Below are 11,540 nucleotides of genomic sequence, written 5' to 3'. Positions count from 1 at the left end.
ATAATAAACAGAAGAGAGAAAAGATAAAAAAATTCCGTCTAGAAGAGCCTCTACCTCTAGTTGGTCTCCATGACAATGTCTATTTTTTCTTGCAGTATAAGCTGGACATAGTCCTCCAAATGTTGCATTGGAGAGTAATTTTTGTTGACATTGTCTTTTAGCTTATGTGACAACCTTTTTAGTGCAATCAACATTAGCATTGGAGGTGCTCTTACTCCATCCAATCAATCTACTGCTAATTTTAATGCTTTGTGGTTGCTACATTGTTATCCAGATGTTTTGAAGGGTTTGGTTGTGTGGTTGTTTCATTTTCTATATGGTATTCTGAAATTATATTGGCGTGGACTTGACCCTGTCGAGTCTTTCTTCTCCAACAAAAAGATAAAATTACTGTTCAAAAGGGAATGAACTCAATCGGCTGATGTACTTTTTCACTAATCTGACTGTTAATGCACTTCCATATTTGTTTCTTGCTAGGGTAAGTTACTCTGTGTAATCAATCTTCAGCTAATTTTAATTTTCTGTGGCTGCTACATTGATACAAGAAGCAATTGTGCTGAACAGTTTGAATTTCTTATCCTAATGTTTTGAAAGATTGGTTCTTTTCTATTATATGCTGTATGGGATTGTGTAATTGCAATTTTGTTACTTCTAATGCTAAAGGTTTTGGTGATATTCATGGGAGGTTGCAAGTTTATAATTTTAAGCTCTAATAATATACTGATTTGTTAGGTTTCATAGATAATTAGATCCCTTTAAAACGGTTTCATCTAACTTTTATTCTGTATCATTACAGAGTTCTTTCATCACTGCACCAGTTAGTTATTCCCATCCCACCTTTTTTTCCTCAATTTCGCATATGTTATGAATATTTAACTTGTGGCAATAATCAGATCATGTTTGCACATGCTTGAGATGATTAAGGTCTTAATGATCATCTGACCATGAATTTTTATTTTTATAGAGTGATGTATTCGGGACCTCATGTCTATTTTGAAACTTGAAAACTGGGCAATTTGTGAACTTAAAGTGGCATAATACCCCTCAAAATTTTCAAGCACTGGCATTTGGCAATTTAACTGAGGAGACTTCATTTCCATTGTAGCCTTTTTTATTGTTTGGATAGGATTGTCTTTAGGTCTTTTTTGTTACATTTATATTTGACCTGCACGCTGAGTAGCAATTTCCAAAATTAATGTGAAAATTTGGTAGCTTATAATTACTGTTATAGGAATTTTCCTAAGCCAGAGAAAATTAAAAGGTCTTCTTTCAGAATTTCCTTGAAGGGGTTTTCACTTCATTGGTCAAAAGGTCTTCTTTCAGAATTTCCTTGAAGGGGTTTTCACTTCATTGGTCAAAAATAAATGCAGTAAAATTCTCATTTTCAGCCTTTGTTCACACTCTGCATAAAGTTCTTGGTCAGCGCTTGATTTTTACAGAGTTCCATTCACATTGTTTGTCTTTTGAGGAAATTGAAAATGAAAAAAGAGAAGCATATATGAGAGTAGTCCAGGGATTGGGGTCATTTAAGTAGCAGAGTGAACAAGAGGAATGAATTTCTTGAGTATGACTTATGAGTTTTTGTGCCTGAATGCAGAGAAGGACCAAAAGGAGAGGAGAAGAAGAAAAGGGGAGAAAGAATAAACATTTATGGCACTCCTAGTTGACTACAACTTGACCCTGTCAACTTGGAAGAGTAGGGTTTCCTTGACCCTAAACTTGGCCCTTTGGATTTAATTTGATAGGGTAGATATGACGAGGGAGGGAAGAAACAGGAAGGGATAGAAGAATAGAACATCTATGGCATTCCCACGAGTTAATTTGTAATTCATCTATTTTTTGTAATTATATAATAGTCAATGATCAATTGTACTCATTTCACATCCTAAACTACCATTTTATTAAATTAAAAATGACATTCTGTATACCGGGAAAATAAAAAAGAAAAAAAATTATAAAGAGGATATGTTTACAGTATCTGTAGTAGGATAGTTTCTTTTTCTTGTTTTCCCAATAATAATAAGATATTATTTTTCTTGACATTGTTGGAGATTTATCCATCTGGAATTATGTAATTTGTCAGGAAACTACCTGCTATGACAGCAAGAAACTTGCAACCTTTTGTGCATGCTTCAACGACATAAATACAATAATGATTTAACGTTGGACACCTTAGCCATTCATATTGTTTGCTTCCCTTACATTTCAAAACAATCAGCAGCCATTTGCACAACTAAGTACAGAATACATCCGTACTTTGGCACCCGTGAGCATACCAAGGCTTATTTATTTCCTTCCATTCTTATATTCTCTGTTTTTTTTTTATCATTTATCTGGTGCATAAGATGCAAAACACATGACCTTGGCTCTATTGGGGGAAAACACAATGGATTAACGAGTGCTATGGTGTGAAATTTATGCGTTGAACACTGTCTCATTCTTTAAGTCTATGGCTTGCATGTCTTTGGTTCTGTCATTTTGTTTTTGGAATAACAAATAGAAATATAATCTGTTTTGCATTAAGCGCCCCCCTTTGACTTTCAATTCCACCATTAGCTTGTCCTATATAGCCACAGACGTACATACCCAGTTCTTATGCAGTGGCCAGCTGATAGTTTACTAGGATATGCTGAACAAATTTTCAACAGTTCCATCAATTAATATGTTGAAAATCCCATAATATTTGTACCATTGTTGTTATTGCATGCAACAAAAAGATTCAAAATTATCAAGCTGAAACAAATAAGTTCCCTGATAAATTACATTATTTCATTTGATGAAAAACTTGAAAGAAATATAATAACTTTGTTTAGGTTTTTGAAAATGGACAAAGTCACCAGCCCGTAATTTTGAGTATATTGTATATAAGTGGCTTTTATTTCTTCTGATTGTGAGATGGACATCATTCCCCACTTTGTGTTGCTACACCTCAAGGTTTTATGTATTTCTGAACTGTCGGATACTAGGAAGGAGGTTGAAGCATGGCGTGGTACTCTTTTATGTTAGTTGTTTTTTTATTACGATTTATGTGTATGGTTTGGCTGATTTTTAGTGTTTTGTATTATTTAACGTTGGGAACTTCTTTTGTTTGGCAAAGTTCATATTGAATCCATATGCTGTTGATGGGTCAGCTAGTTTGTTTTGGCAGTTTTCCTTGGTTATGCTTCTTTCATACCAGTATTTTTATCTCTTTAACATTAAACGCCAGTATTTTGTCATTATTCAACTTTCTAATGCCTGAAACCTAAACTGTAGTATCAGAGTACATGAAAATTTTCTTGGATGGTAGAGATTCAACATATTATTGTTCGAACTATGTTGTATCCACAATTACTACACTGTACAAGAAATTTTATTTATCAAGTCTCTTGTCTGAATTTCAGAACCCAAGGATTTCTTGCTCTCTTTACTGGCGATACTGGTGAAATTCGTGCAGAAGTTAGGGAACAAATTGACACAAAGGTTGCCGAGTGGAGGGAAGAAGGGAAAGCAGAAATTGTGCCAGGCGTCCTTTTCATTGATGAAGTTCACATGCTTGACATAGAGTGCTTTTCTTTTCTCAACCGAGCATTGGAAAACGATATGGCACCTATATTGGTTGTTGCCACCAACAGAGGAATTACAACAATTCGAGGCACAAACTACAAATCCCCACATGGTATTCCAATTGATTTCCTTGATCGCTTACTAATCATCTCCACACAACCTTACACGGAAGAAGAAATTCGCAAAATTTTAGACATAAGAAGCCAAGAGGAAGACGTAGAAATGTCTGAAGATGCAAAAGTTTTGCTGACAAAGATTGGGATAGACACATCTTTACGTTATGCTATACACCTCATAACATCTGCTGCATTGGCTTGCCAAAAACGGAAGGGAAAGATTGTGGAAATGGAAGACATCAGTCGAGTGTACCAATTGTTTTATGATGTGAAGAGGTCGACACAGTACTTGATGGAATATCAAAGCCAGTATATGTTCAGTGACGTATCAGTGGGTGAGGAGGTTGAAGATGAAGCCAATGCCATGGTTTCTTAAAGATTTTCCCGGACACGAATTAGAGTATAATATTACTATGATCTTGTTCCTATGCATTCTACTTTACATCCTGAAGCGTATTGGTCACATAAGATGTGTACAAAAGGTGTTAATTTAAATTTTTGAAATTGTTGCATTCGACTGGGATGAGGATTTTCTGTCATCTGTAGTTCCTTCTAGCGTGAAATGTAGGTTTGAGGAAGATCGTTCTTACTCTTCTAATTAAAGTATTGACTGTTTCTGAAGTATAATTTTCCAGATTTGTCCGAAGGAAAGGATCTTTCAACTAATGTTTTGAAGTCGTAGATTATTTCTCGTACTACAAAATAAAATATGTTGATATTTTTTTTTTCTCTTCATGGAAGTTATCAAATTTTTATGCACATATTTCAACACATTAATTAACTTATCTGTCACTTATTTCTATCTATTTTTGAACGTGATAGTTTGTTACTATGTCCAACTTAAATATTAGTTAGAAAATGTTTGACAAAATTGAAATAATAATGGTCAAACTTACTTTCTATTCACTTGTTTCGTAAGATTAATAAAAACTTGTTACTTGCCAATTATATATTTTATGAGATTCATAACTCATACATATATAAAAGCATCACTAAACAAACAATATAATATATTTTAGAAGTTGTTTATCACGTACATGAGAAAAGTAAGTTGGTCAACCTCTTTCAAATGTGCAACATGAATTTCAACAATGTAATGTAATTGGACTCTATGTTGGTCCGACTGAATCGACCTTTCAGCAGAGGTCAATCTTTGCCTTATATTACAAGTCTCTCTCTCTCTCTCTTCTTCCCTTTTTTTTTTTTTACTTAAAAATTTGGAGTCTATAAGACGATAAGATTTCTTCATTTTTTTTCTTTTTTTTTTTTTTAAGTTCGTGCACTCGCAAATTAAGGTCAAAATATAAGAATTTTATTATTACTTAAATGTTGGAAAATTCTACTTGTACATAATTATTGCACATAATGAATTAATGGTGTCCATAATGTGATGTAGCAATCATACGATTGTTGATGTTCAAGTGTGAGATTTGAATTAAATGTTAGATCCAGTGTTACGTGTAATTATGGATACTATTATATAGACAATTATGTATATGTAGTACTTCCCAACTAAAAATAATCAATTTATAAAAGAATTATGTGCTCATCCTCAGCGGATCACAGGCATCCCCGTGTAAGAATCCCATTGGCGATCACTTGCTACTGGCATTTTCTACAAAAATGTGCTGTTGACCCCAAAATGGGCTATTTTTGGGCCAAAATACCGTTGGTACGGGCTGCAATGTTGGCCCGTCGTGAGGCCGAGTAAATTTTATGGGTTCTCTGTTTGAAGTTAGTAATCTACACATTCTGCACCTCGACTCGACTCGACTCAACTCGACTCGACTCAACTAAACAACAAAAGAATTGGAAATTATCTACTCTGCCCAAAATGGAACCAGGTCGGCTTTGTTGGAAAAATTGGTTTTAATTAGTTGGTTTGACCAACTTTTGACCAATTAATTTAGTGGGTCCTGTTAATCACTCCATGAGTAGATTAATATGATATATTTATTTTCTCAAAACCAATTTAGGGTGAATGAGAAATTAAGACCAAAAGATGCTCACTTGATGTTGAAATAAAATATGTGTAAAATTGGAAAATACCAATCCCACATAGGAAAACTAGAAGAATATAAACCACCTTATATAGCTCAAGTTTGGGACTTGGGTTTGGGTCCCAAGGGGTACCAATAGTCTTTGAGGGGGAGAGAACCTACATGCTAGTAGGTTAAGCCAAAGCCCACGTGCGCGCCGCCCGTCCGACCAGCTGGCACGGCACGGTCACGGGTCGTGGGCTTGGTATTTTTTTGGTCAAATAACATTTAATTATATTATTTTATTATTATTATAATAATAATAATATATTTTATGTTATTAATTTTTTTCCTTCCCCGAATTTTCTGTGTGTGACACGTGGTACGGTACTTCTAGAATTTAGCCGGTTGACTGTCAAAGTGGCGGTTGACTGTCCAAAGTGACGGTTGACTGTCCAAACAGTTTGTGTCTTTTGGACACAATTTTTCGACAGTTGTGTCTGTTGGGACACAACCTTTCAACATCTATAAATAGGCCCCCATACCCCGATTTTTATTCATTCCAAAAATCAGAATTGATTTTCTACTCTCCCGAAGTTATCCCTTTGTCCTTGCATAATTTCTGTTTTATAATTCAATCCTCGAAAATTAGTTTTCGTGCATTTCAGTCATGTAGTGTGTGGAGAGATCTAAACTTTACGGGTTCGTCGGGTCTTGTAATTTGGAGTACTACTATTATAAGACGAGGTCCTTGTATCTTGGGAAACGAGTGCTGCAATACCGTTAGTACCAGTGCGGGGCATTATCGTTTTAAGGAGAAAGAGTCGAACTCTTGCCTCAACCATTCAAAACCATCCAAATGTCGTTACTCTGCCCAAATATAAATTACAGTAACACTAATATTTGCTATTATTTTTCAACAATCTTAAAATGATAATGGCAAGTAATAGTACGTCTGTTGTACCCCCTAGTACGTCTGTCGTACCCCCTAACAATGCTCACGGGGAGAAACCGAAAAAATTCACGAGAGTGGATTTTAAGAGATGGCAACAGAAAATGTTGTTCTATCTCACGACTCTGAATCTGGTCAAAATCTTGAAAGAGGATGCTCCAACTGTTGAGGAGAAGGAAACAGATTCTCAAAAACGAGCAGCATTTGATGCTTGGAGTTATAGTGACTTCTTTTGCAGAAATTACATCCTCAATTGCCTTGACAACACGCTATACAACGTATACTGTTCCGTCAAAACGGCTAAATTACTATGGGAGTCATTGGAAAAGAAGTACAAAATAGAAGATGCCGGATTGAAGAAATTCGTTGTAGGTAAATTCCTGGACTTCAAAATGGTAGATTCTAAAACATTAATGACTCAAGTCCAAGAGATACAACTTATCTTGCACGATATACATGCAGAAGGCATGAAGCTCTGTGAACCATTTCAGGTAGCTGCAATTATCGAAAAATTACCACCAATGTGGAAAGATTTCAAGAACTACCTGAAACATAAACGCAAGGAAATGGGACTTGAAGATTTGATTGTTAGATTAAGAATTGAGGAAGACAATCGAAATGCTGAAAAGAAGTCTGGAAAGCAGCAACTAGAGGTTAAAGTCAATTTGGTGGAGCCAAATACTAGCAAGAAAAAGAAGCACCCGAATAATAGCAAGCAAAAGAGCAAGGCCAAGAAATTCAAAGGAGATTGCTATAACTGCGGTAAGCCTGGTCATATTGCAAAGGACTGCCGGTAGAAAAAGCAAAACAAAAAGGACCAAGTGCACTTGATTGAAGAAGATAGGCTGTCTAACGCAGTGTCTGAACTAATGCTCTCGGCTGTTGTATTTGAAGCAAACATGGTGGATAATCCGAGAGAATGATTCATTGATACTGGCGCTACTCGTCACGTTTGTGCAGATAAGGAGATGTTTTCATCTTACACTCCTATCAATGGACGACAACTCTTCATGGGCAACTCAGCAACATCAAAAGTTATTGGTCTAGGTAAAGTAGTGCTAAAAATGACATCAGGGAAAGAAGTAACACTCATCGATGTGCTGCATGTTCCCGATATTCGCAAAAACTTGGTATCCGGAGCTCTTTTAAGCAAGAATGGGTTTAGGCTGGTATTTGAATCTGACAAGTTGTACTCACCAAAAATGGAATGTTTGTAGGCAAAGGGTACTTAGCCAATGGGCTATTCAAATTGAATGTAATGCCTGGACTCCGTGATTTTGATATTAATAAAAATAAATCTTCTACTTACTTGATTGAGTATTCTAACTTATGGCACGATAGGTTAGGACATGTAAATGTTAATACATTACGAAGATTAGTAAGTTTAGATTTATTACCTTCAATGTCCTTTGATCAAAATCATCGATGCGAAACATGTGTAGAGGCTAAATTAGCAAAAACACCGTTTCATTCAGTTGAAAGGAACTCGAATCCTCTAGAATTAATTCACAGTGATATTTGTGATTTAAAGTTTGTGCAAACTAGAGGAGGTAAAAAGTATTTTATTATTTTTATAAATGATTGCGCAAGGTATTGTTATGTCTTTTTGTTAAGGAGTAAAGACGAGACTTTAGAAGTATTTAAACAGTACAAGAATGAGGTTGAGAATCAACTAAGCAAACGAATAAAAGTTATTCGTAGTGATAGAGGTGGGGAATATGGAGCACCATTTGATGAATTTTGTTCAGATCCTGAGATTATTCATCAAACTACAGCTCCGTATTCACCTCAATCAAACGGTATTGCAGAACGCAAAAATCGCACTCTAAAAGAGATGATGAACGCTATGTTGGTTAGTTCTGGTTTACCACAGAATTTGTGGGGGGAAGCAATTCTCTCAGCTAACCACATTCTAAATAAAGTACCACACAAAGGTAGGAACGAAACTCCTTATGAGGTATGGAAAGGTCATAAACCTTCGTACAAATACTTAAAAGTGTGGGGGTGTTTGGCTAAGGTACAAATACCAAAGCCTAAACAAATTAAAATAGGGCCTAAAACTATCGATTGCATATTCATTGGATATGCTAATAACAGTAGTGCTTATCGGTTCCTCGTACATAAGTCTGACATTTCGGATATACATGAAAATACTATAATTGAATCTAGGAATACTGTATTTTTTGAAGACAAGTTTCCTTATAAAGATAGGAAAGAAATAAGCCCGCAAAAACGAACTTATGATTCTGCGATTAGTAATTCTCAAAGTGATGAAGAACCAAGACGCAGCAAAAGAACCAAAACATCTACATCTTTTGGTCCAGATTTTTTAACTTATATGTTAGAAAATGAGCCCAGGACATTCAGTGAAGCAATGTCTAATCCAGAAACTCCATTTTGGAAAGAGGTTATCAATAGTGAAATTGATTCTATTATGCAGAATCATACCTGGGAATTGGTAGATCTTCCACCTGGTAATAAACCATTAGGTTGTAAATGGATTTTCAAAAGAAAATTAAAGACTAATGGATCAGTTGATAAATACAAGGCCAGATTGGTAGCTAAAGGATTCAAACAAAGGGAAGGCCTTGATTTTTTCGATACATACTCACTTGTGACAAGGATAACATCAATTAGAGTACTAATTGCAATCGCAGTATTGCATAATTTGGAAATCCATCAGATGGACGTCAAAACAGCTTTCTTAAATGGTAAGCTAGAAGAAGAAATTTACATGGAACAACCCGAAGGGTTCATCGCTCCTGGACAGGAGAAAAAGGTGTGTAGACTCGTTAAATCATTATATGGACTAAAACAAGCGCCAAAACAATGGCATGCAAAATTAGACAAAACTATGTTGTCAAATGGTTTTAAGATTAACGAATGTGATAAATGTGTCTATATTAAAACCACACCTAATGCATATGTAATTGTATGTCTATACGTTGATGACATGCTAATTGTGGGTAGTAGTTATGATATGATAACAAATACCAAGAAAATGTTGACAAAACATTTTGACATGAAAGATATGGGTATTGCAGATGTAATATTAGGAATTAAAATTCTTAAAACATCTGAGGGACTTGTAATGTCTCAATCTCACTATATTGAGACTGTACTTAAAAAGTTTAATATGTATGATGAAAGTCCAGTTAAAACACTAGTAGATTTAAGTCTACATTTGGCCAAACATAAAGGCGAACCCGTATCTCAATTAGAATACACTCGGATAATAGGCAGTCTAATGTATATTACAAACTGCACTCGTCCGGATATTACATATGCAGTAAACAAACTTAGTAGATATACAAGTAACCCAAATAATGACCATTGGAAAGCACTGGTAAGGGTTCTAAGATATCTACGATACACCTCAAATGTTGGATTACATTATACGAGATATTCAGCTGTATTAGAAGGATACAGTGATGCTAATTGAATATCAGATACAAAAGACTCAAAATCCACTAGTGGGTATATTTTTACCATTGGTGGTACGGCTGTATCTTGGAAATCCTCTAAACAAACATGTATAGCTCGATCCACAATGGAATCTGAATTCATAGCTTTAGATAAAGCTGGAGAGGAAACAGAATGGCTTCGAAATTTTTTAGAGGATATTCCATGTTGGCCTAAGCCTATGCCTGCAATTAGTATACATTGTGATAGTCAGTCGGCTATCGGTAGTGCACAAAGTAGTATGTATAATGATAAGTCTCGACATATACGTTGAAGACATAATACAGTTAAGCAGTTGATCTCAAATGGTATTATTTCCATAGATTATGTAAAGTCTAGAGAAAATCTGGCAGATCCGCTTACCAAAGGCTTACCAAGAGATCAAGTATACTACCTATCAAGGGGAATGGGCTTAAAACCTACTACATAAGAATCTTTGTAATGGTAACCCAACCTTGCTGACTGGAGATCCCAAAATCTTGGTTCAATGGGACAACTAAGTTATGAAGATTCAATAAGCACTTCGGAGTTAACTCCTACCCATTCCTATGATAAGGAAGTGCTATCTACAGAAAGTTTCAGGTTAAGTTATACTTTTAATGATTCCTATATCTTGGACTACCTAAGTGGAGTACAGCAGGTACTCTTAATAGGAGATCACCTATACAAGTGTGAAGTGTGGCCGCTTCTATGAGAATGTTTCAAAGGCTTGAATTCTCTAAAGCACTTATGAAATCCAAGAGTTGTTCAGGGCTAAAATGAACACAACAATGAGAACTCGAAAATGTTAGGAAGGTTATTGTGTTGATACTATTGTCTTGATTTACAAAAATGGCTGACAGTTCAAGACACCGCGTTCACTGATTAGCCAAGTAAATTCGATATTATTCTACTACGGAAGGTTCAAACCCATAAGGTACCTATCCAGATGCGATAACATTCCGCCTGATCTCTCTATAGGGTTTGCATAGTCTACTGCATTAATTTCCATTCATGTGGGGGATTGTTGGAAAAATTGGTTTTAATTAGTTGGTTTGACCAACTTTTGACCAATTAATTTAGTGGGTCCCGTTAATCGGAAATAAGATTTCTTTGGCTGAATGTGTTCTACTCCATGAGTAGATTAATATGGTATATTTATTTTCTCAAAACCAATTTAGGGTGAATGAGAAATTAAGGCCAAAAGATACCCACTTGATGTTGAAATAAAATTTGTGGGAAATTGGAAAATACCAATCCCACATAGGAAAACTAGAAGAATATAAATTACCTTATATAGCTCAAGTTTGGGATTTGGGTTTGGGCCCCAAGGGGTACCAATAATCTTTGAGGGGGAGAGAACATACATGCTAGTAGGTTAAACCAAAGCCCACGTGCGCGCGCTGTCGCCGCCGTCCGTCCGACCGACCGGCACGACACGGTCTTGGGCTTGGTATATTTTTTGGTAAAATAACATTTAATTATATTATTTTATTATTATAATAA

At 35.5% G+C, this 11,540-nt stretch overlaps 1 protein-coding gene across 1 annotated transcript in view; it reads left to right on the top strand.

The window, feature by feature from the left end:
• The window catches only part of LOC111383482 (ruvB-like 2), a 5,449-nt gene extending 1,160 nt beyond the window's left edge, over positions 1-4,289 (top strand). The window contains exon 2 of the mRNA XM_023007590.1: positions 3,384-4,289. Coding sequence (XP_022863358.1) covers positions 3,384-4,038 — 655 coding nt within the window. The 3' untranslated portion in view covers positions 4,039-4,289. The remainder of the gene's footprint in view (positions 1-3,383) is intronic.
• The last annotated feature ends 7,251 nt before the right edge of the window (positions 4,290-11,540 follow it).

This window comes from Olea europaea, unplaced genomic scaffold (genome assembly GCF_002742605.1).
Source record: "Olea europaea var. sylvestris unplaced genomic scaffold, O_europaea_v1 scaffold2701, whole genome shotgun sequence".
In the NCBI taxonomy this organism is placed as follows: Eukaryota; Viridiplantae; Streptophyta; class Magnoliopsida; order Lamiales; family Oleaceae; genus Olea; species Olea europaea.
Note: the sequence above shows the minus strand (reverse complement) of the source record. Positions and strands in the feature narration are given on the sequence as shown.